Source organism: Manduca sexta, chromosome 26 (genome assembly GCF_014839805.1).
Source record: "Manduca sexta isolate Smith_Timp_Sample1 chromosome 26, JHU_Msex_v1.0, whole genome shotgun sequence".
NCBI classification, from domain to species: domain Eukaryota; kingdom Metazoa; phylum Arthropoda; class Insecta; order Lepidoptera; family Sphingidae; genus Manduca; species Manduca sexta.
The window spans coordinates 15,388,167-15,413,692 of NC_051140.1; the positions used below are offsets into that span (position 1 = coordinate 15,388,167).

The 25,526-nt window shown below is 33.3% G+C and overlaps 4 protein-coding genes across 4 annotated transcripts; 2 read left to right on the forward strand and 2 right to left on the reverse strand.

The window, feature by feature from the left end:
• Positions 1-538: 538 nt before the first annotated feature.
• Positions 539-1,365, reverse strand: LOC115452412 (transcription elongation factor 1 homolog). The gene is made up of 3 exons (XM_030180927.2): positions 1,130-1,365; positions 880-997; positions 539-809 (listed from the first exon to the last, which is right to left on the reverse strand). The coding sequence occupies exons 2-3, from the start codon at positions 993-995 to the stop codon at positions 677-679; spliced, it is 249 nt and encodes an 82-aa protein (XP_030036787.1). The 5' UTR covers positions 996-997; positions 1,130-1,365; the 3' UTR covers positions 539-676.
• A 1,892-nt stretch (positions 1,366-3,257) lies between these two features.
• Positions 3,258-8,761, forward strand: LOC115452413. Its single transcript, XM_030180928.2, has 9 exons — positions 3,258-3,442; positions 3,525-3,639; positions 3,982-4,216; positions 4,414-4,630; positions 4,793-4,986; positions 5,546-5,706; positions 5,827-5,931; positions 6,075-6,548; positions 6,742-8,761. Exons 1-9 carry the CDS (start codon positions 3,373-3,375, stop codon positions 7,022-7,024), a joined length of 1,854 nt encoding a protein of 617 aa, XP_030036788.2. The 5' UTR covers positions 3,258-3,372; the 3' UTR covers positions 7,025-8,761.
• An 837-nt stretch (positions 8,762-9,598) lies between these two features.
• On the reverse strand, positions 9,599-11,316 carry LOC115452410 (protein FAM32A-like). Its single transcript, XM_030180926.2, has 2 exons — positions 10,952-11,316; positions 9,599-9,763 (listed from the first exon to the last, which is right to left on the reverse strand). Exons 1-2 carry the CDS (start codon positions 11,159-11,161, stop codon positions 9,641-9,643), a joined length of 333 nt encoding a protein of 110 aa, XP_030036786.1. The 5' UTR covers positions 11,162-11,316; the 3' UTR covers positions 9,599-9,640.
• A 12,472-nt stretch (positions 11,317-23,788) lies between these two features.
• Positions 23,789-24,831, forward strand: LOC119190806 (cuticle protein CP14.6-like). Its single transcript, XM_037443741.1, has 3 exons — positions 23,789-23,818; positions 24,146-24,290; positions 24,611-24,831. Exons 1-3 carry the CDS (start codon positions 23,810-23,812, stop codon positions 24,805-24,807), a joined length of 351 nt encoding a protein of 116 aa, XP_037299638.1. The 5' UTR covers positions 23,789-23,809; the 3' UTR covers positions 24,808-24,831.
• The last annotated feature ends 695 nt before the right edge of the window (positions 24,832-25,526 follow it).

A 25,526-nucleotide genomic window follows, 5' to 3' on the forward strand; every position in this document is an offset into this window, starting at 1 on the left:
TAATAGCATCTACAATAATCAAAAATTATGTTACTAATTTATAAAAGAAATATAAATACATACTTGAAACTATGCCCAAAATACCAAGAAATTATATCACTCCCCAGAGTCCTGCTGTGGTGCAGCGGGAAGCCTTTTGAAGTTATGATATGAGTGCAGAGCACTTTTTATTTGACTTTTCTAAATTTTGGTCGTAATGTCCCTTAAACTGGAACATGATGCTTATTGGTGGCAGATATTGGGATACATTTCATATTTATTAAGAATTTCAGAAATTAATCTTGTGCTGTGAATGTTAAAGTATAAAACTGTATAATTGTACTCTTATCCTAAATATTGTACCTAACCTCCTTTTTTATTTGAAGAATATATTTAAGGATATTTGTTAGGAAATTTTAAATAAATATATGCTTTAGTATTGTCAACTTCATTTCCTAAAAACAGGTCCATTTAATAGGTCTGGATTTACAGTTTTCCAAATCAGTATGTTTGACAAAAATCTTTAGGTTAATGTTTCTTATATATAAATAAATACAAATAACAGCATTTCAAACCATAATAGTACCAATTAAAATGGTTCAATTATTTATTTTACTCAAAGATGACTTACAAATAAAAAGTGAGTTTTTAAGTATATATAAGTAATTATTAAAACTTAAAATACAAAATTATTAACTTAGTTGGCGCTCTCGCAGGCATCCACCCAGTCATTATAAACATCTATGGGCTCAGACAGTACATTTGTTGTTGTCTGGAAGTCTTCTAAACAAACTCTGCACTGTATCATTGCCGTATTTTTAGCTCGATCCCTGTAAAACCATGGATGTATTACAACCAATAGAATGTATTCTACAATATTTTGAAAGGCAAATGACATACATTTTTACTTCACAGGACTTTTCGTGATTACAAAACGGACAGTTAAACTGCTGGTCCAACGGCTCGATCGCTTTGCGCTTTGGCGGAGGCTTTCTTTTCGATTTGCGGCGTCCCATTGCTGAAAGAATACAATTACTATTGTATGTTTTGTCACGTTATTTTTTTATTAACATAATAAACGCCACGACACTAAGGTAGTTTACATATTATTTAGTAATGTGCCCATTAAGTATTGTACATTGATACGTACTTGCACTACAAAATATACAGAAAACCACGAATTCACTTTCTACTTATTTTGTTTTTCGTTGATTAAAACAATTTAGAAGCATATTTTTTTTTTTTTTTTTTTCTTCACCTTAGAGGACAGTCTTACGACCATACTGCCTAGTCCTACGTATTTCTTTTCTTCAAATTTAAATTCTTATTATATTGTCTTTCGTAAGTTTAGAACAATGATAAAAGAGTATAGAGGATGAGTGATATGGTCACGTGACATGCGGCATATTTAATGCATAAAATGGCGCCGACTCCGCCCCTTACAATAGTGATATGCTAGTACCGAAAATTTTCTATCGACATCGAAGAACTAAACGAGAGACAAACAAGCCAAAAAAAAATCAAATACGAAAGGGGTTAGGTTCTACCATAATATAAATATAACAAACCATAATATAAACAAACAAACTGAAACTGATTTATAAGTAACAATTGTTAAAGAATGCAGTAACTGTTGTGACAAACATCCAGTTGTGTTTGATCTATATTTGTATGTTACACTATTCCTTGCTAAAAATTTAAGGTACAGATTAAGATATTTACTTAATACATGATGAATGGAATAAGATAGCGTAGCCAGCAATTATTTGGTTGGTTTTATTTTATTATTATGCTCTTTAATCGAGAAACATAACTATGTTTCAGCAAACTAAAATCAATGAGCGTAAAGATGGTGGTTAAGATAATCAATTATAATAATTATTTGCAATAACAATATGATTATATATCTATTTCCGTGCATGCAAAGGTTGCTCGAAACATAAGACCGCCAATTGTAAAAATATATCTTACATTTCATCTTTATGTTGTTTCTTTTATGTTTATCTTTTATGTAACAATTCTAATTTTATTCATAGCAATATATTAAAGTAATATTACTATTAGGTGAAGAATAATCATCATTACTATTTTACTTATCGGGAATATTGTTGGAAAACAGTTATCTTTTACTCGCGTTAATTAAACGCGTGGTTTATGCATTTCTTCTCAAAATGTAAAGAACGAATATATGTATTTGGTGTAGGATTCTAATCACGTCGCCCAATATTCTCAATTCATTTTGCCTTGGTTTTTAAATTTTTTGGTAATCTAAAAAACATTCTAATTTCGCTTAGTTTATCGTTCTGGATAATACAATATTGATGTGTGCTCTAACATTCTTTCAAAGACAAAAACCGTAACTGATAAAAGGGCGTCTGTTAAAATATCGATATCAATAATTTCTAAACAAATCCACCCATCCCTAAACTCGTGTGTAAACAAACATAATGATTTTAATGGACATAAATCACGCTTAAAAGGGTTCAAAGCTTATCAAACAAGATCCACATATAATTTTAATTGATAAAAACACATCCAAAAAGTAAATATACAAAGATATTTACTAATTTTCGGTAAAAACAGTTACTAACCTATGAAAAGATATTTCGGGGTCTTTCTTGCGTGAATTCGATTTGCATCCTTTCGTACAACACTGAGTCATTTTCGAAACTTAACAAATACACTAATAAACACACTGAACAATTGAGAATATGATTATATTACTTTAAATTCAATATTTATGAAGATTTGTTTACATCGTCTGACACTACATGTACTTGCTGACTGGGCTGCAATAAATGGCGTTTCTGCCGCAAGGCGGTCCCAGTGTGTTGAAGTAAACGAAATAGTGCCATATTCGAAGAAAGCAATTATTATTGTCTTTTTTTGTTGCGGTCCAAATAAGCTTTGAGTAAAAGAGATAGACATATATATATTGACAATTCTGCGTCGATTTCCCCAACATAAATATAACTTATTCATATAGCTAACTTTTGAGGCCTGTCCTCTTTATATTTAGTCATTGGTTTAGAAGCATATGTTAAAATGTCAAAGTGACAATTTGCTGACGAGTGTAGGGCTGCCAGAAGATTTTCTGAATAAATAGATACGTGTAATCTGTGGGTGTAATACTTTCATACAAAATAAAATTTCATAAATCCGATGGTAAATAAAGTAATGGGTCATAAAAACATTTGTTTTAATTTATTAAAACTTAGATAATTTATTAATATAATTTTGTCAATTATAATCGTTTTTTACTTCGTTCCTGCCGCTCCTTGTTGTCATTCACGATCGTTTCTAGGTTCTGTTCATTTCTGTGAAAAACGTACTTGCCGCTTTGTTGCTTCTGTTAAAACTTTGGTTTTGTATTTTATAACTCATGTTTTCTATATGATATATTATTTTATCATGACTCGAAACCTTTTATTGTTCTACTTAATATGTCTCTCAACTTTCACAAGTAAGTTGTGTTTAGTATTCTCTTAATTTATGTTTTGGATAAAGGTAACGCCCTAAGTTTCAATAACGTATTTTATTTACAGTCGTGTCTGTGTCTTCTGAATGTTCTATTCCCATGGTATTGAGGAATACATGGTTCTCAATGGAAGATGGTAGACAGACCATAACCGAAATCAATGCAAGTGAAATGGAAGGAAGGTAATAATTTGTAATTTATGCTAATAGTATTTCAAATACATTTAACTGAAAAATAAATATACAGTCACGCATTTATTCCTCGAGGGGTAGGCAAAGGCGCAATCGGTGCACCCACTCTTCGTCGTGCGTATTCCGTCCCATGATGTGATAGGGGCAAGCTTATCGCTATATCGAATACAACTTCCAGAAACTGCACTGATACTGAGTAGAAAACTCAGTATCATTTTCCAATCCGGAGATCGAACCCGAGACTTTTATATTGAAGACGTATCGTAATGCAACTACGCCACCGAGGCGGTCAAAATACATATATTCCTTAATATTCTGTTATCTATTTTGTAGGGGTACCTGTGTTAATATAAAGGCGGACTTTCGCGTCAATTATACGATGGTGTTTAAATACTCGAAATGTTACTACTGTGTGAAGCTGATAGTGCGAACAGTGAATGTTGTGGAGAAGATAGAGACCCCCTGTGTTGATTTGGCACCTGATGAAGAGCCCACAGTTGAGAGAGTGTGTAGGGGCCTCAACCCAGACCAGAACCTTGTTACATTTTTCTCTGAAAAGTTTGTACCTGTAAGTTTCTTGTATAAATTTTGTTTAAAAATGTTCTATATTTAAATTAACATATTTTGATATTATTATTTCTTGATTGAAGTATTAAATATGTGTTATTTTTCTATATAAATGTTGTGTATGTTCATAATAATGTTAAGTATGTTAAGCATTAATAAAAAAGTAAAACAATTTAATATTCTTCATCTGTTTAACAGGTTAATTGCCGTTCGTCATTAGAAGGCGTATGGCAGTTTGCATACCAGAATAGGTTCCGTTTTACTGGAGAGTGCAATCATCCAGACGCACAAATACGGTCATGTCAGACTGCTGGTACACAGTTCTTGATCACCAACCAGAAGTTCAATATCACTTACAGGAAGTGTGCAGGAATGTCCAACACGTTTGATGGTGTTGTCGAGTTTAATTGTTTAGGTAATTAATTTAGTTCCCTTTTAATTCATCCGTCAAGTTGTAATGAATTGTACTACCATATGAAATATGTAAACTTTATAAAGATTTTGTTTTGTTGTGCTCAACTGTTATGATTATGATAATGTTTTCAATTAAACACTATTATATGACATTATTTATCAGGTCATTGGTTTGTTGACAAAAACCACTTCTTTGCTGTTGCAAACACAAAGGAATCACGTAAAGATGAGAAATACCGTTGCTTCTTGAAAAACAGAGATGATGACTTATACATTGGGGCATCTATCACAGCAGAGTGCAATACTTTGAAGACGGTAGAAAAGTCTCCAGAAAGATACAGAGTCACACCTGTTAAGGTATAAAAAATTTTACTATCCTAAATATAAAGAATATATTTTTTACTGTTGATGTCACTTAAAGTTGTATGTGTAAAAAACATTAAGTTACTTAGTACTTTTTAAGATATATTTTACGTTATAAACAACTGTAATTTGTTGTTTTAATTTATAAGTAAAATTATTATAAAATTATTTTTAGCTTATGTTTTGTGATGATATTATCTATCTATATATATAAAAATGAATCCCTATTTCCGTTGCGGCTGGAAAGATTTCACAATTTTTTTTTGTTGTGTTTGTTATTGTCAGGAGAAAATTTGCGCGGAAAATTATACAATTTAAGAAAACTTAATGAAAATATTATTTTTTTATAACTTGACAGTTATAAAAAAATTGTTTGAAATAACTGTCGGCGATTGACAAAACGCGCGCTGCAAATTCATAGTTAAGACGGGACAACGTCTGTCGGGTCAACTAATTATTTATGAATAAACATTGTCGATGGTGAATTGCCATCACTCGAATTAATAATTCCACAAACCCATAATTTGCTGTATGACATCTTTGTATGTTTTAGGCAGAAGTAGTTGAGCCTGGTTGTAGGTTACCACAAAACTTCTCTGGAGATTGGATTAATACTGCCAACATTGACGCAGATGTATTTATCAATGAAACGCACATTATCGAAACATACTATCCAGATGAGGGTAGATTTAGAAGGACTATTTATGTGTGCAGGTAATTGTTTTAAAAATATTATTTCACAATTAATTGCAGTATAAAAAAAAAAATTGGTCAAATTGAATGGTTGAGTAGTCAAAAAGTGCATTTTCATTGCAAATAATTGTATTATTCCAGGGAGCAACGTGATTCTAGGGTAATGATGGCGCGTTTAACAGTTGATGGATGTCAAAAAGATTACATTTGCTTCGACTTTGTGCCGCGTCACCATAATGTTATAAGGTAAAGTTAAAAGGACAATTTAATTAATATTATCATAACTTGAACATTTCTTAATAATAAAACTGTCAGGTATTTAATTGGTTAACATTACATTTTTATTTACCATGACTTGGATATAATTAATGTTATAAACATTTTTACAGATACCGTAAAGGCCTAGCTATGATTCAAAGCAACTTCCACACAGTTTGTTCTTGGGTGCAGTTTCCTAACAAGCAGAAATGGCGGTATGACATTTTCCTAAAGAAGGACCCGACGCCCATCCGCTGTCCTGTAGCCGGCAAATTCAACTTCACACAAAAAGGAGATGTCATGTTTGAAACGAGAATACTTGGAGGTGTAACGTTAAGCCCTAGGCCAAACTTGTACTGCAAATTGAATTTAAGTGACTTTTCAGTGTGCGATATTGATCAAAAAACAATCCAGATTAAGGAGAATTACTGTTTGTCTGTAGATTATTTGGGCCGACCTGTCGATATTTACAGTGATCCCGATTACAGAATGAAATGTATAGGATTTTGGAAAGAGAATCTAAAATCGTACATGATTACTTATGACGAGTTGGATCCTTTCTCAAAATATAGGTGTTGGGTGTATCAGAGGGCGGATCTCAACAGGTAAATTTAACTACCAATATAATAACAAATATACTGTCTTAGCAATATCATATTTTTATAGTGTATCATATAATTACTCAAGTTAAAATTTGTATAACCGAGTGTATAAACTGACCATTTCAGTAATTATGATGTTTAGGCAAAAATTACTTATGTAAATAACTAAGCCTTATAATGTATTTGTTTATTATAGAGTGCTGATGTCCCAAGCCTTGGGTCCTTACTGTGACTTGAATCAGGATGTAACGTCATGGAACTACACAGAGGGCGCCGCTGTCGCCTTAGAAATGGAGGAATATGAGAGGGAACGCGACCGTTGCCCCATGCATTTTGACGACGGCAGTGATCCATGGAACACAAAGGAAAATTTCATCAAAATTCTAACATATTCCTACTGGGGTTATAATGGTGCATCGTTGTTTGGTCTCAGTGCAGCTACATTGTTAATGGCAGCTTTAACTTGTCTATTGCACTAAGAGTTATATTAAAATTACTAGACTGATATAATTATGTGTAATGTGAAATAACAGTGCTATGTACAATTTTTTCAATATCTGTATCAGTTTGTTCTATGAAGATATAGTGTGGAACAATATTGTTTAGACTTGTAAAAACTTGGTTGATATTAATACTATATAGTTTTTATTTAGTATTTACCTTGAATTATGTGCATAACATCTTTAACATTATAAACTATAGTGTAAAATATGTATACAATTTATATTGTTGGTTGGAAATGTGTGGATCCTTCGCCATATTGGTCAAATTATCATGATTAATGATAGGGTTTATAAGATAGAATTATCTGTACCTATATTTTATTCAAATGAGTTGTGCCTTTATACTTATGTCTTAAAACATATTTCTCTTTAGACTCTACAGTCTCTTCTGAAGATCTGATTTATTTTATAACTTTTATTATACTGTCGTAATGTACTTACATAGATTAGTTGTGATTTCCGTCCAAATAATAACAGCGGTATCAATCGATATCTGGTACTGTTGTTTTGATTTTCCATATATATTATAATTCTCTTTGGTTTTGATACTCGACTTCTAATTTGGCAGAAATTATCAATTGTTTCAAATTTTAATATTACAATAAAGTAGATAAGTATCAATACTCTAAAATATGCCTATGTATCAGATATCAAAAGAGTCCTTATTAAAGGAGTTTGATACTTTAAATCGTAGTTTTAAGTAATTCAAGTGCCTAAGAATGTGCAGCAAAATCAGTCGTAACTAGATAAAAAAATAATACTTATTATTTAAACGTAATTATATTGTTTACAATGGTGCCAGTGCGCCGTTTCTTAAATACAATCGATTATTATTGGTTTATTTTACATTTTGTATGAACGGATGAAATCTATGCAAACATATTTTGCGAGATTCTAATATTTGATATTTTCTTAGCTATGTTCTGTTTAAGTACTAGTTCTTTGCTAAAATACCAATTTTACTTATGATTTTTTTTTTATTAAAGTCCAATCAGATTGAATACATTTTTTGTGTATACAATTTGAAATATTTATTTGCACTCTGATAAATACACATTGGAATTGTTATTTTTTAAAGTTGTATCTTTTTTTCCATTATTTTAATCCTCTTTTGTGAGGATATGATAGTGTTATCGTGACTGTAATGTAGAAAGAATATTGAATAGTATAATATAGTTAGTTATAGATTGGACATCAGGACCATACTCCAAAAGTTATTGCAAATGGGTAATAAGTGGTTGCCTTATTGGAAATGTCCATACAAGATGTCAAAGCATTTTTAGATATTAATTACAAAAATTATAAATTAACAGAAAATATGCTAATATACTCATTGAAAACTTGCAAATCACGATATGGAAAAAATACGAAGTATTTAACATTGGAGTTTTGTAAATTGAGTACTTGTTACATGAGCGCAACTTTTTGTATGATAATCTTCCCAATGTCCGCTCTATACAATCATAGAATTCTTTGAGTAAAATAAATAAATTCTTTTTTAATGATAGACATTATTAATGTAACTTAAATCATAATATAAAATGACTATCTCATTATTATAAGTGTCCACAACCATTTTTATTATTTTATTATGCTTTTTTATAATTTTAAATTCTGTCATTTGTTTTAAACATTACATTCCGAATTACCCGTCCAAATATTATAACAATGTGTTGTGTCTAGACTCAATAAAGCAAATTTTATACAAAACAATTTATTATTTTTAATTGTACAAGTTACTTGAATTTTATAAAATAATTTTATTGCACTGAGTGGTGGCAGTAAACGTAATACAAAATATATCGAACCACCTTTCTTGGGCAAGTGACTGGGTTCTAATGCTCTGTAGTCAGTTTAAATAGCTATTGGCTTTTGCATGTAGGAATTATTGAGATATTTATTTTTTTTACAAATTTCGGGCACGCGAATTATATGCTAAACATTGTATATACATCATTCTTTGGGTTTCACTTCATTTAACATCAGGTGCAGTGAAGCTATTTTGCCAAGCCCCGATGAAAAAAGCAAATCATTGGGCCATAAAAAAGTTACTAAATAGGGGCATTCGGATAAAGGAAATTGGTCCTGGATTGCATGTTACAAGCCATATTTTACTTTTATAAATAATGGCTTGTTAACCTTTAAAGATTTGTCATCCCTGACTTAGGATATGCTGCAGTATAATTGGAGTTAACCTACTGTGAAGTAGTAGTGAACCCTCATAGTGCTGGCACACATACAATGTAAACTAAATTAACAAGTTTATATATCAGCCTAAGATATCAGCTACTTATTTTTAAAGTAGTACTATAACAATGGGTAAGTTTGAATATAAGTATTTGGATGTTTGGCAGAACTAAATGCTGAAACTGCCAAACAGTTTTGAATGGCATTTAGCACACAGGTAGACCATATCTTAGATTAACTCATTATGCACTCTTCATTTTAAAAAAAATGCACATTAAGAGTGACATTCTATAAAGTATTCATCTATGTATAAAACAAATGTGCTGTGGGTAGGCATTATATATAACAGAATAAATCACACTCTTCACATACAAGTTTTTATTTACAATACAATACAACCAATATTTATTTTGTCCAAGATACTTTAGGAATATCAAAGTGTTCAGTGAGACTGTCCAGATGTTGGTTGAATTTCTCCACTCTTTGCTTGTGTGTCATTTCTGCTTTCTGTTGGATTCTTTGTTTTTGCTGAAACAAGCAATGTTTATTAAGTATTTGTTTTATGACTTATAGACAAAGGAGACGGGCGAAACTTCATAGAACCTTGGGCTTGGTGTTACAGAGATAATTTATGCTTTAATTTATAGGAATAATAGAACCATTTCTAAATTAGAAAAAAAAACTGTCTCTACAATGGGAGTAAAGAAATAATCGCTATAGAATATAGCGTAAAAAAACACTTTTCTGTGAATAACTTCGTATTTACCCGATGGCATAAGATGTTCACAGCACCTAATCATTGTCCATTGATTGCCGTGTTGACTAATGAGCAGCTGGCTTAGATAATAACGAGAATTGAAATTATCGCATGGGATCGACGAGGACCGATATAAAGGTACTTAAGTACTTATCGCAAGATGAATCTAAGTGTAGGTTGCATATCTTTTTTTATCTACTCCTTCATGGAAACGGGCATGAGTTAATACTGTTTTTATATTATTGAAAGAACTATTTCGTTTTCAATTGGACGAATTCCTGTAGTGTTACAACGCCATGTACAATGCTACAATTAACACAAGGGTGTTGATGGTTCATCAATACTTTCCGAAATCTGGTAGAACAAGCAAAATCAGTCGAGCAAGCAAGAAATAAAAGTCCGTTGTTGAATAAGCGTGGGTAGTTCATTAAAGCAGCAATCGTCAAAATATTCTCAAAAAGCCGTAGTCGTTAAAATAAAAATATCAAACCAAAAACATTCACTTGCGCAGAAGTACAGAAAGCAAATAACAATCATAATATACATTAATAATAGACAGCCTGATATTCGCGATACCGGAAGTCAGTTACTTATTCATAACAAAAAATATTTTATTTTCCCATTGTAATACAATCTAATATTTTTTAATGGCTGATATAAAAATAGAAGAGGAATATTGATAAATGTTTCATAAGTGTACAGTCTAGCCCAATTTCGCCCGTCTCCTTTATTTTTAATAAAACAAATAGAGAACCAAATCAATGGACACTGATCTTGGCAATCCATGATGATCCATTTTGAATAATTGTGATAGCATCAACACTTGATCTTTAAGGAGATGTATGTGAGAATGGGATTTTCCGCAAAAATTATACCAAATGTGGATTTTGGCACTTGGTAATGTTAATTTTGTTTAGTGCAGGGAGCAGATATAAGCCACTATCTTTTCATTTTCTTACCATTTTCTCTTGCATCTTTTGGAACGCTATTTCAGCCTTGGTGCGATTGTCCGGATTGCTTTGTTGTTTAATTTGTTGTTTTACCTCATTTTCAATTCGTTTTTCTGTTTCCTTGTTGGCTTTCTTCTTCTTTTTCTTTTTGATTCCAGAATTATCCTTGATTTTAAGTTGTGTTCTATTTACACACCCGTATTCATCTTCTTCCACCATTGCTGTGTACTTTTGAAATGATTTTATTAAATAATATTATTATGTTCACTTATGCTACCAATATGTAGCTAAATCAATATTATTTTTCGCAAAAACAATTTGTTTATTCGCAATTGAGTGAATGGATTGAATGCGTCACCCACAAGTCATTGAAACATGACGCATCTGGATTGGTATTGCCATCTTGATAAAATAATTTGTACTATGTGTCTATCAGTCTTTTAAGCACCAAAGATATAAACAATAATCATTTGCTGGATCTGTCTTGTGTTTAGACAATATTTAAAAGACGCGCCTTGTAATAAATGGTCTTTCTTTTCTGTCTAAATACAAAAGCAAATTGTCATGTACAAATTTATAAAACTGTTGTAATGTAAGTAAAACAGACAAGTGTTTATAGGGTTTTTTTATGATTGAGTGTAGAATGTGTGTTGCACTCTTTACGTAGTAGTTAGTAGTTTAGATACATTGTCCGAGCTCAATATTGGCAAGACGAAAGCAAGGTAATTGCCCGACAATTACTTAGTCAAACTCCAACCAATGTCGCGGCTAGTTGGCTTACTAACTTTTTGTATATCTATACTATTATACTATTATATTATATATTATATTATTATATATTATATCTATACTATTATATAAAGCTGAAGAGTTTGTTTGTTTGTTTGAACGCGCTAATCTCAGGAACTACCGGTCCAAACCGAAAAATTCTTTTTACGTTGGATAGCCCTTTGTTCGTGGAGTGCTATAGGCTATATATCATCACGCTATACCCAATAGGAGCGGGGCAGTAATGGCTAATGTCAGGAACTACCGGTCCAAACTGAAAAATTCTTTTTGCGTTGGATAGCCCTTTGTTCGTGGAGTGCTATAGGCTATATATCATCACGCTATACCCAATAGGAGCGGGGCAGTAATGGCTAATCTCAGGAACTACCGGTCCAAACTGAAAAATTCTTTTTGCGTTGGATAGCTCTTTGTTCGTGGAGTGCTATAGGTTATATATCACCACGCTATACCCAATAGGAGCGGAGCAGTAATGGCTAATCTCAGGAACTACCGGTCCAAACTGAAAAATTCTTTTTGCGTTGGATAGCCCTTTGTTCGTGGAGTGCTATAGGCTATATATCATCACGCTATATTCAGTAGGAGCGGAGCAATAATGGCTAATCTCAGGAACTACCGATTCGAACTGAAAAAATATTTTTGTGTTGAATAGTCCTTTGTTGTGGAGTGCTCAAAGTTATATATCATCACGCTATGACCAATAGGAGCGGAGCAGTAATGAAACATGTTGCTTAAACGGGGAAAATTATGAGTTTCGAGCGCTTCCGTTGCCTGCGCTGTGTAAACGGTTAAAGTTATGCAACAATGATGTATGACGGGATTGTTTCACTTAAAAAGTTCTAAAAAATATATTATAAAACAAAGTTCCCCGCTGCATCTGTCTGCCTGAACGTGTTAAACTCAAAAACTACCCAACGTATTAAGATGAAATTTAGTATGGAGACAGTTTGAGACCCCGGGAAGAACATAGGCTCCCGGGAAACTACTACTTTTATAACGGAAAACTTTAGTCTGAAAAACTTTATAACGCGGGCGGAGCCGCGGGCAAAAGCTAGTATTATATAAAGCTGAAGAGTTTGTTTGTTTGAACGCGGTAATCTCAGGAACTACCGGTACAAACTGAAAATATATGTTTGTGTTGGATAGCCCTTTGTACGTGGAGTGCTATAGGCTATATAACATCACGGTATACCACAAAGGAGCGGAGCAGTAATGGCTAATCTCAGGAACTACCGGTTCGAACTGAAAAATCCTTTTTGTGTTGAATAGGTCTTTGTTTGTGGAGTGCTATAGGCTATATATCATCACGCTATGATCAATAGGAACGAAGCAGTAATGAAACATGTTGCAAAAACGGGGAAAATTTATTGGTTTTGAGAGCTTTCGTTGCGTACGCTGCCTAAACAGTTAAAGTTATGCAACAATAATGTATGATGGGATTGTTCCTCCTAAAAAGTTCTACAAAAATATATTATAAAACAAAGTCTCCCGCTGCACCTGTCTGCTTGAACGTGTTAAACTTAAAAACTAACCAACGTATAAAGATGAATTTGGTATGGAGACAATTTGAGACCCTGGGAAGAACATAGGTTCCCGGGAAAATATATAGCGTGACTTTTATAACGGAAAACTTTAGCCCGAAAAACTTTATAACGCGGGCGGAGCCGCGGAAAAAAGCTAGTTTATAAATAAAATGTCTTCCTGTGTTTTAAACGATGTACAGGTTATACTCCAACTGTGAATGAAAAAAACGTTTCATTTCATACTTTAGTAATAAGTATATACTATTTAACTTATTTTTTAACTAATAAATGCATTTTATTCGACTGTCATGGCGACGGGGCGGTCGACGCTCGGGGCCACTCGGGCACACTCGGGCCGTATCAATGGGAGCTGCTAGAGCTGGGACTATAGTAAATATCGCGCTGTTTTTATGTGCAATTTTGTTAGTCTATGACGCGTCTATTTGTAAAACGTCATTGGTAGTTACATTGAAAATGGCAGATTTTTTATTCGCAGCAATATGGCGGGTCCTTTCTAGTTGATTTAAGATCTTGTGTAGAAAGAAAACATTTACAAAATCTCATTAATTAAGATGATGATAATAACATATTGGCTCAGTTTCGATCTTTTGTGTACTTCAGAGCTCGCGATGGCCCAGATGATTTTTCATGCGTCGAAGTTGATATAGGTACCTACTATGAGAGCTGAGTCGAAAGATCATAAAATGGACTATCTATGTTGTAGACTTTTCGTACTACAATATAATAGTGATCCTCTTGATTGTCCAAGTTAAAAATGTTATTCTATTTAAACGTTCACGCACAAAGGAATAATATGTTGGTTAAATATATTATGGAGGCATCAACCCATTAGTTATTCCGATGATAAAATTGGGTAATATTACTTCAATAAAAGAAAAACTCATAATTGAAGGTAAGTATATCTAACTATTGTATGTACTAAGTGGTTTGTATTAGGTTATTGTTTAGTTAACAAATATTTAAAGGATTATGTATGTTTTTTTTATTAATTCGTTCCAAGCACGTATGTTTATCATAATATTATTATATGTGTCATAGAAGACTGTCACACGTGTGGATTAGTACCGAAAGCTCTGCAAAATAGAAAAATAGTACCTATTAGGTACCTACCCAGTACTTACCTAAAGACGTAGGTCAATTTCGCTCGTTTTACACTGTTAAAAATTGTTATTTATAACAAACCGAAGCCTACCTAACAATATGGCGCACAGTCGGTCTTTTACGACATGATTGTTGGTAAAGGGTTTGTCTACATATCATCGCCTGAACCAGCCAGAGTCAGTATGGTAATTTGGGTGATCAATTCTAATATATCATGCGTAATCGTTGACAGTTTAGTGTTTATTATGATTAATATTTTAGGCAGTTATGTAAACAGTTATAATTTTGCTTTTGTCTTCAATCTCAATACCTAAATGATATAGTAGGTAACTAAATATTATTGACACATTTTTTACACTATTAAATTAAGTGCATTAAAAAAGTATGGGATCAAGCCAAGTTGTTTCATAGACGGTTATCAATTTGTATGCAATGGTTTTTGTAAGTCTAAGTATCCAAAGTATCATTGCCGATGAGATACATTTTTGCTTAAAACGATACTTTTAAATAAACATTGTATATTACGCTTGAATCACGTCCCCTTCCCTATTTAAAGACTCGGTGAACGTATAGCTTTAGCCAAGTTAAGTACGCATTAAGTCACGAGGGTGGCAGGTTGACTAGTAGCAAATATCATAAATAAATAAGCGATTGTTCGCGACAAAAGAGCGGGAATGAATGGCGTTCCTTGGCGTTATCGGCATAGCGCACGCGCCCCGGCCGCCGACGCGTACGGCGAGGAGATTAGTTCGATTTCGCGCCACGTGGCGCCACGTGCGCGACAACTACCCACCAAATAAGATTAACGGATTTGCACACTACAGATTGCACACGAATGAGCAGGAAGTGTAAAGTGAAACGCCGGTAATGAGATCGCTTTGTGGGCTGACATGCGTTTGGATGCGTTGTATGCTGAAATTCGTTAACTGATACTATAAGCTCTTATATAGGGTAGAAACTAGTAAAAACCCGATATGTATTTTTTATTATAATTATAGCTAACTGCAAAATGTATAAATCAGATTTTATAATAAATTAATAGTGTTCAAACAATGTTAATAAAGTTATTATAATCATTAAAATCAGCGTATTCGTAAAATGTAGAGTCAAACTTACCTAACAGTTTAATCTTGACTCTGCGTGTTGTATTTCATTTAAGACCTCCAGCCCCAGTCTAGTTAATTTTTTGTCATTCAGAAAGTTAAACTTCTTAAATGTTTATGTATCACTGAGTAAATTGAGTTAAACTTTCACACACGTTCAAGGTTATGGGGTGAGACGACACGTGGCAGCCGTGGCAGCGACCATAGATAAGGCACGCTTTCCTTCGCTGAAAATTATCGAAAGGAACATTGATCTACATTTATATAAATCCGAAAGACGTGTCTAAAAGTTTGGATTCATGCACGAATTTTTAAAACTTTGAATTTGGAATGTCTTTTATTTAGGTTTTAGAGTAGTGTAAGGTTTCGCATCTTTGGTTTTGGCGTTTCGATAGTTTGGTTTGATAGAGTACTGTTATGCATAGAGTTGCAGATTGTAATCTTCAAGTGTCACGTGTCACGGTGTGACGCTGCTTCATTTGTACCAATGTCACATAGACGGTAATTAAATTATTTTGATTTAACCTTTACGGCACTTAAAGATACTAATTGATTTGCCAAAGAAAATTAATGATTTATTACCACTATCTATAAAAGTATAAATTATGTATTAAATACTGGTACTACATTAAAATCTAAGTATGTTTGTCTGTAAATAAGAACGAAGTGAATGTTATCGGAAAATCTAGTGACTCGGTATTTTGAGCAAGATATTAATTGATTAATTATTTATATCACGCAAAGTGATGAAGTTTGAAGAATTATGATTAGTATCTTCCATCAAACAATTGTACGCCGCCATGTTTTTAAGAACTTAAATAAGTTAAAAGATTTATTGTTCTACCTTCACGAATAAAAGTGAAATTTAAACAAAAATGTCAGTACTAAGTATAAGAATTCCATTTTTAAATTTTATTTCTACCATTCGTTCTTTTTGCTCACGGTTACTCTACCGAACAAATAAGCGAGCCTTAAGCGCTTAATCCAGAATACGACTTCACTATTGCACAACAAATAGCTTAGTTCAGTACTTGTGTTGCTCATTTTCGTCTCTCGTGTGAGCGTTGCAGGCTTATGTCGTCAACAAATCTAAATAGATGGCGTGTGCGCTAGAGAACAATGAGCCAATACTAATATACATTAATGCAGCATTAGCTGTAAGGGCGGCAGGGCGCCGGCAACGCCTTGTTTGCCAAACTGCCCTAATCCGCTATTTGTATTGTATGTTCACCATTCTGTGTGGTGTGGAAGGATAATTTTGTAGAGAACGATGTTGTTTGTGGTTTTAAAATGTAGAAACTAGTCGTTGAGTTGATATACGAAGGGTATGTTAACGTGTTTGAAATTCAGTCCCTTGTTCGGAGAGGATAAGTTTACAATTTATAAGGTATATTTGTTTTTAGGTCGAGTGCATGCCATAGCATAAACTTAAAATTATGATAAAATTAAACACGTGTTGGCGTAAAAATTATTTGGTAACATAAAAAACAACGCATCAGAATTGAAATCCGATATTTAGATGCTTCATGTACGTCCCAATTGTGAGTTGTTTGGTTACCCTACAGCAGTCGAATTCCGCTTTGACTTCTGAGAGGAAATCCTTTTCCCACGAGCTTTATTCAAACATATGTAAAGCGTATGATGGATGACGCGCGGACCGCCCTTTAGCGGGGGTTAGCCGTTTAAATCACAATCATGTGGCCCCCAATACATTTCGCTTGGTCACTGAATGTTCAAATTTATAATGTCATTTATACCAACCGGAATTCATAAAGAGTTGAATGGCACACGTCACTACTATTGCGCTTTTTATTGTCGCGCGCACAGGAATATACAGTTACAAATTATAAACGCCTGGGAAACAACAATAAACCAATGAAACACGCGTGTAATGCGAGTTAGCGAACTCGAAATCTTCGCGAGTTTGGTAAATATGTCGCGAAAACAATAGAAATTAAACGTGTAAAGTAAAAACGGTAGGCGTTTGTTGATCGTAGTCGCTCGGGGCGGAGGCGTCAAAGTTTTCCCATTACGCGACTCGCAGACATTAGCAACCCTCTTGGGTTCATTAAAATTTGTCAGCTTGTCGTATAGGAACAAGTTCTAAATGGATGTAGAAACTTCTTTAAGTGAAACTCGACTGACGTGAAAACTTTGGCGGATTTTGAGTTGCCCGGTTTTTTCGCAGCCATCAATTTCCCAGGCCGTCAAGAAGATTATTCGCACTCGTAATGCGGAAAAAAGAGTAATTTAAGTTTTCCAGAAGACTCGTTGCGTGGGAGTTATGATCTTTGTTTGAAACTTAGATTGATTTATGAAAGGCTCATTGTCTACTGGCGCGATTAGCAGATCAAATGAATTTCGAAAACTTTCAGTTTAGGTACGTTTTGAAGACCGTGGCAAAATATTTGTGTGGATATTTAAGATGTCTTATTGAATACTTGCTGTTAGACAAAATAATGAACATAGGTGCTTACAAACTTTAGGGCTAATGTATTGTATAATAATTAAGAGTTATATTCTCCGTTATTTATAAAAATAAACAATTCGCCTTTATATTAAAAAAAAAATTATATAAGTATATTTGTATAAATACTGATTTAATATCATAAAAATTCAAGACCGCCAAAGTCATCGGATACAAACAATACAGCGTGTTATAAAAATTAAAACGGCTGAGATTTGTGAGTCCGCAATCGCAGGTCCCTGCAGGCAGCCGATGTTATTGTTCCTTTTATGACACGAGGGTTGAATGTATTCTAGAGGGTGACACCGAGACGCGGCCAACAGATGTAATTGTATTCGAATGACTAAACTCGGCTGGTGAGTGGTGAAAAAATTGTGTAATTAACGCGGCGGGAGCCCGACTATTAAGTGCCGACTAGTTTTTTTATTTTTAAATTAACTGTATTTAAACTATAATTGTCAGTTACTTTAAATTTTAATTGTATTTTTTAACGATTATATTAGTGTGATGAATGAATTTTTGTCATGTTTTCTCGTATAACACAGAAATATATTCAAGATGTAAGATAAAAGTTGTAAGCACTTAAAGTATACAAGTTAAACAAACTCCTTAAAAACCAGCTAATTTCCTTTATAGAATATATTTTATAGTACTTCATATAAAAAAAATTTAATTAGCCTTTATAACACATTGTTAAAATGGTTAAAGAATAAATTAATATTAATATTTGCAATGAAATATAAATTCAATTATTTTTTTGTAACGAAGAACTAAGAAGCCTCTGTACTTATTTTCATATAGAATACATCTAGATAATTGTATATCAAAAATACCCGAAAGCATTTTAAGGGACAGCTGTAGATATAGTCATATATACGTGAAACGTCTTGGAGAAATCAGCTAATCTCAGGGGCACTATTCAGGCAAAAACGAATACACTGGCACAAATTGGTATAATGATATATTTAAATAAATACCATTATAGTTATGCTTCGCTTAATTAAAAAGCCACTTACTGGTTGGTGTACGTGGATATAATATAGACACGGATAAAAATAATCCAGCACATGTCACTTGGATGAAGTATGACGTATTAAGCAATTAGTGGTCTATTTATAAATTATATTAATCAACGTAACTACAAGATTAATGGCTCTATTCTGGGACATACTGTATATAGACTGCTCTGTTATAACTCGGGAATACACATAAATTACTATACGTAAAAAGGCGTATATTATTTATAATTTTTTAAACTAATTTAAGTAACTATTTTAGTGCAATAAATAACATTTTTTTATTATTTTGTAACAAGATTATATTTATAAATTTTAGACGTGAAGTATTTTGTGTTAATTTAAAAAAGGGCACTGTGTGTGTTGAATGTAAACTATTGAGTTTTGTAGCATAAAAAATAAACAAATATGCTAGTAGGTCACGCAAGCACCATTGCCAATGAAAATCCTCAATTCGTGAGATATCGCCTCTACTATTAATAATTGAAGATCAGGGGCTATGTTATTAGAATTTTGATAATAATTCTAATCAAATGAAATATTTTACGTTAGTTTTGTCTTAGTAAAGAGAAGACGTGGTCTCTTCGAGCTATCGATAGACAAGACTTTACCACAAATAAGATACTATATTATAAAAAAATATTCCCACGAAATACTACCAAGGAGAGATGTCATAAATTCCTTTTTTAAATTCAATCGTTGACATAGAGGGGACAAGATGTCATCGGCGCATGATCAAAGACAATAGATGCGCACGCGTTCGGCAAGCCACACACTTCCTGATTTGTGGCGAATATGCAGGGAAAGATAACGCACGACTGTCGACATTTGTCCTTATGTTAAGAGATTTTAGGCACAAATGGAGATTGACTGATATGTTTAAGTACGTCCGTCGTATAACGTGCCGGTTTTTTCTACCTTATTGTAAGTTCGATTGAGGTATTTGATAATTTTATAATAATCGCATCTGATAACGTAAGAACGAAATGAGCAAAATTTTAGGCATTTAAAAGGGTTATATATAAGTTTATATCAATTGTAATTAATTAGTTTAAAATTTTATTAATTTAAAATATTTTGTCCATATGACGTCAATAAGGGACAGTGTAGATTTATAAGATTTTTTTAAACCAGCCAGTAGTATCAGAGATTTTAAAACAAAATGATAAACATTCTATATTTAAATGTAGACTTAAATAACTTAATAGACAATATAGACAGGCCAGATGGTGTTAAACCACATTAAGTCTATAATTGTCTGTTGACACACATTACATAAGGTGCGTTGTATTAATTGTGTCGACTGGGGACCATCAGTTAGGGTGGTTTATGGCATTAGACATTTGTTCGGCGTGTTGCGGCTTGTTCACACTGACGGACAATGAGATAATATGTTGTATGAAATGAAAGATGCGTTCATGGGACGGAGTTTATAAATAACCATCGATGTATATGAAAATAACGAGGTGCCTTGAGGCAATGCAAAATACCTTTATAATGAAAAAAAGGTGCTTAACTGTTAATCTAATCTATCCAAGCGCCATTTTGCTGGATATTTTGATATAACGCATTTGGATCTGTTCAGCGGTTATTTCCTCTACTTCTAACAGTTCTTATAAACATCTTCAACGAGTTTCACATATATAAAACTAAGAAAGATATTAATGTTATATTATTTTCCCGCTTCTAAGCATAGAAATCTTTGAGGAATTCTTGCGTATACCATAGTCAGTTAATATGGGTATGTCATACCTTCGAAAAACTTTCACGGAAGAAGACGTCAGAAAGTCATACAGCGTTCATGATCTATTAAAGCGTTTTTGATATATTTACTATACAAGCTACTTGTAAAATTATAATAATAATAAAAGATTTGTTTACATTTTTTATAAAATATTTTGAAATAAAATTTCTAGTACTCGAACCTGCTGCAATACAAAACTACGAAACATCGGTTCAATTAAGTCGCAAATTAATATTATTAGGGCACCGGGCATGTATTAGAATTTAGTAATAAAAACTAAAGTTTCATAAAGATTTGGTCCAAGCAAAACTATTCGCGCATCGAAATAAACCAATACTTTCTCGAACGTCATATTCCAGATACGTTCGTTCTTTATTTCCTTATTACGAAAACCTATTAAACAGATTGAATAAACTCCTATCTCCCGACCGGATAAAGAATATCAAACCATCTTCTATTAAAGTGGCACAAAGAGAACACGTTGTGTTGGCACACCGCATACCTATGTATGTTGTTAGTAATTAGGCGACGCACGGGCTAGTGGGAGGTGGGCGCCGGAACCGGAAGCTCGCCGGAGATGAAGGCGCGATACAATATCCGGTTAGACGCCATTTCCGCCGCGAGACGCCGCCTCGTGTGTGGATGCCTTTACATTACTCGTTCATAGATACAACATTGATTTTGTATTGGCGATTTGTGAGTTTACGATGCCTAAAGCTCTTGTTTATGGATTCGGTTGCGTTTCGGTTTAATGCTGTTGTTTATGATATTTCGAATGGATGTTTATAGAGAATTTACTTTCGATAAAACAGCAAATGCAATAAACAGTTATTACGAATAGTAGCTGTGATTCATAAACGCTAATGTTAAGAAGAAAACGGTAAAAAGAGTTAATGTTTTGTAAAACACTAGCGCAATTAGATTACCGGCTTGAAAAATATTCAGATTTATTTATAAATTTTTATTACCCATCTATGTTAAATAAAACTGGCATATGTAATTTTAAATTGAATTAAAAAATTTAATTAGAATATGAATGACACGTTCTAATTATTTTGTAATTCTAAATTTAAAATAAAAAGTTCAAATCTATTTTTAAATTTAAATACAACTGGCCAAATTAAAAATCGACTTAATATTTTTTATGAAAGTCCTCGATCTACAGGATATTCGCCGATCAAACGAATTTAAATACAGAACTCAGGTCCATTATGACAAGTGCGTACTCGGATGATGACGATAAGGCATACCAGCTCTTCGGGACTCCCTCCAGCCTTTGTTCCACGAGAGGGAAACAGAATAGCTGGCGGCGGATTAACCGTTTATGTGATTTTTCAGTCTGAGAGCGTTGAGTGGTTAGAAGGTGTCACCTTTTGTCTTAAATATCTGATGGAAGCGAGTGGTATGACTATTGCTGTTGAGTGCTGATGCCTTAGTACATGGTAGAGATCGTACGTAAGTAAGAGTTATCGGTTTATTTTTTTCCGGCACTGTAGTGATTAGACTGACCGACCTCTAAATAAAATTACAAGTAAAGGAAAGCGTTTATTGTGTGATTTATGTTTTTTATTGCAAGTAATTAATATGTTTCGTATTTTTTGATAATCAGGAAAAGCCATTTATATCATCCGAGTTTAAGGATACCATTAATAACTTAATATTTCATGAATGTAAACGGTAAAAGAATCATATTTGAAATATGGACAACCTCTGCCTTATGGCAGCTGCACCGGAATTAGTTTTATTTTACCTTTGAATATTTTATTTTTATTAAATTAAATGATTACAGTTATTTTTTTTTTATGACAAGTTAAAAAAGTAAAAAAAATATATATTTACCCATTCGTTTTAGTTGAGTCACTCATAGATTAAGAGTAAGTATTATATATTTCCTAGTTGAACAATTCTATTCATATTGAGTAACATACTATTTAATAATTCTAGATGCTAGACTTAGGCTACTAATTACTTTCATGCTTAGTCGAAAGTTGGCCAATGGTGGTCAAAATTGTTTCAACTATTAAACGCATATTATTATTCCGTATTTGAAAAATATTTTAAAAATAATAACATATATACATCTTAACTTATCCACAAAAATATAACGACGCAATCTCACTGCATTTGAATAAACTTTATTAATTGCGTATCGACAAATCTTTATCATCGCATAGATTTATAAAGCACATATTATGGCGGCGTAGACAAAGAGTTGATATGTATATGTAGTAATAATTATTCGGCGGCGTATTACGATAATACAGATTTAGATAGAGCACCGGCTGGCGTGATAACCCCTTACATAGCTCAGAGCACATAGCGCCTACCCACCCCTTGGGCAGCGTCGGCAGACAAATCTAATTGTTTGAATATTTGGATTTTAAAGAAGAAAATAATTATTATATGTCACACCTTAGAAGTAAGGTGACCTGATTGAAAAAAGATGATATGTGAGATACAATAAAACAAAATAAAAGTATTTGAAAACAATTTAGAAGGTGGTCGTCAAAAGTGAGAAGCTCTATTTCTATTCTATAATTAAGTCTTTTTTTCATCTTAGGGTTATAGGGCATCGTTTGAGAGTATTTTTTAACAAAATCAGGGAATATATAACTTTACTTTTGAGTTAGGTCACTTTAGTTCTAAGGGTGCGACCATCTTAGTAAAAAATATAAGTCTATAATTTATTATTGGAAATTACAAAATGAAATAAAGAATAATAAAGAATCTTTTTATCTTCATACTTTAATTAAATTATTCTAAAGCTTATGCAATTTTCTGAACTGTATATGTGTATATCCCATGGAGATAATCCTAAAAAAAAATATGGGCAAAACCATAAATTCATAGATTATACTTACAAAAACTTGTTATTTAAATTGTGAATAGTGCAAAATATATTTTTCATAATCGATTATATCTTAATGAGGTTACCTATAGCTAAATAGTTAGAATAGAAGCACGTTAGTAATCACTAATTACTAATCAGGTTCTGTAAATATGTGAAAACTCGTCACATAATTTTGCAATAATCCATTATAAATATTCTGGGTTTAATAGTAAATCCATCATTTGGGTGCATCGTCTCACACAACAAACCAACACAATGAAAACTGTAAGTGCAGAACATAGATTTCATTTTTTTACGTTAATCATGATTCTTTATAATGTCTGATTAAGAGTTTAACCACAGTTTCTTATAATGTATGATTTGTTTGTATATACGTATTGCACTCTAGTAATTTATCATCATATAGATTATACTGAATATTTTACTACGTTTTATGAGTTGATAACTAAATACAAGACAGAAAAAGTACTAGAATATACATAATATAATATAGTTTTTTATATGTAATATATAATGTCGTTTACGTATTTTGTTTACCCGGTGTGAAAGTCTTCGTCAATAAACTTGTATTCATACATTTTGTTCCTCTAGTTCGTAGTACTGAGCTGCCTGGTAGCGCTGGCGTGGTGCGCTCCCGCTCCTGCCGACTCGGGAGTGCGGGAACTGCCTGCCCTGCGGCATGAGGAGGTTCACGATGAGTTCGGACAGTACGCCCTTCGGTACATCACTGCTGAAAGTAAGTATATTTGACTCTAGTTTGTTTATCGCTTTATCTGATGGCACTACTATTTAAGTAGTCTAAGAGATTGTGTTTATTTATGCAAGCGATAAATTGTCTTACACTGATAAAGTTCAGTTCAAGATCACTTTATACCTTAGTCTGGAAAGTCAATCTGAATTTTGTTTTACGTAACAAAGTAGTCATTATCTTGAGATAGTTGATGTCAAAAAGATATCTTAACGTCCTATAATAGTACTGGAAATGCTGACACTGCACTGTTCTCCGGGAATAATACCGCGTTAGGAGATTCAGCTAATTAATTGATTATCTTTTAGACACGGTGGTATCAGAGCGCGGTCGGCTAGTCCCCAGCTCCAACGGCGGCTATGTGCTGGAGATCGAGGGTCGGTACCAGTTCGTGGGCGATGACGGCAAGATGTACGTGACGGCGTACAAGGGCGGCCCTGGCGGCTTCCACGTGGACGGACAGCACTTACCACAGCCGGTCCCAGTACCCCCTGTCGCGCTTTAGATCAATAAAATCCGGATTGCTTCAATACTGCATTTTATTAAATCCTTATCCAGCTAAATGAGAAGAAATGTAGACAATACGACTCACTACAGTAGCTGTATATAGGCCAGGATGTCTTACTGGATGAATCAACGTGCTGCGTTGGACCGAGTCTTTTTGGCGGAATTTTCATCGTGTTTACGGTTGATAACCGTTCTGTCTATTTTATATGAAATATAGTGATCTGTTTTGTACGAAAGATTTACGAGTTCAAAGTACATCTGATACTCTGATATAAATCTGGATCGTCTGCAAATGTTGTTGATCGCTAATTTTGAATAAGTTTATAGAGTTCAAGTTGAATGGATTCAGCCCGATAAAACACGGTAATAAATAGAAAGAATATTTATGCATAGCTTTGTTAAAGATTTAGGAAACCAGTTTATGTTAGTTTTGTATATGGTATGTGATTGGTTGGTTAATTTGGACCATAAAACCGATTAAGAGCATTGGTAGAATTTACTATTAATGGATTCCGACGTCAACTGGTTTTGTAAATACATTTATTTTATGAAGAATTTAAGAAATTCGTAATGTGTTGACTGTACTCGGCGGATTTCTGAAAGGATCTAAGGAGGGTGGCGAGAGGCCTCGAGGATGCGCCGAGAGCGGGCGGTGGTACGCGCGGGGGGCACGCGGGCTGCGCTGTGACGTCACGTCCTATCTCGGCGGCCATCTTG

Excerpts from the sequence above, each read along its gene's own strand:
- LOC115452412 (XM_030180927.2), bottom strand. The coding sequence starts at position 995 with ATGGGACGCCGCAAATCGAAAAGAAAGCCTCCGCCAAAGCGCAAAGCG. Across the intron at positions 810-879 it reads AAGTCCTGTGAAGTAAAAAT|GGATCGAGCTAAAAATACGG; the intron begins GTATGTCATTTG and ends ATGGTTTTACAG.
- LOC115452413 (XM_030180928.2), top strand. The coding sequence starts at position 3,373 with ATGATATATTATTTTATCATGACTCGAAACCTTTTATTGTTCTACTTA. Across the intron at positions 4,217-4,413 it reads TCTCTGAAAAGTTTGTACCT|GTTAATTGCCGTTCGTCATT; the intron begins GTAAGTTTCTTG and ends TCTGTTTAACAG. Across the intron at positions 4,987-5,545 it reads ACAGAGTCACACCTGTTAAG|GCAGAAGTAGTTGAGCCTGG; the intron begins GTATAAAAAATT and ends TGTATGTTTTAG.
- LOC115452410 (XM_030180926.2), bottom strand. The coding sequence starts at position 11,161 with ATGGTGGAAGAAGATGAATACGGGTGTGTAAATAGAACACAACTTAAA. Across the intron at positions 9,764-10,951 it reads AAAAGATGCAAGAGAAAATG|CAAAAACAAAGAATCCAACA; the intron begins GTAAGAAAATGA and ends TGCTTGTTTCAG.
- LOC119190806 (XM_037443741.1), top strand. Across the intron at positions 24,291-24,610 it reads TCGGTACATCACTGCTGAAA|ACACGGTGGTATCAGAGCGC; the intron begins GTAAGTATATTT and ends ATTATCTTTTAG.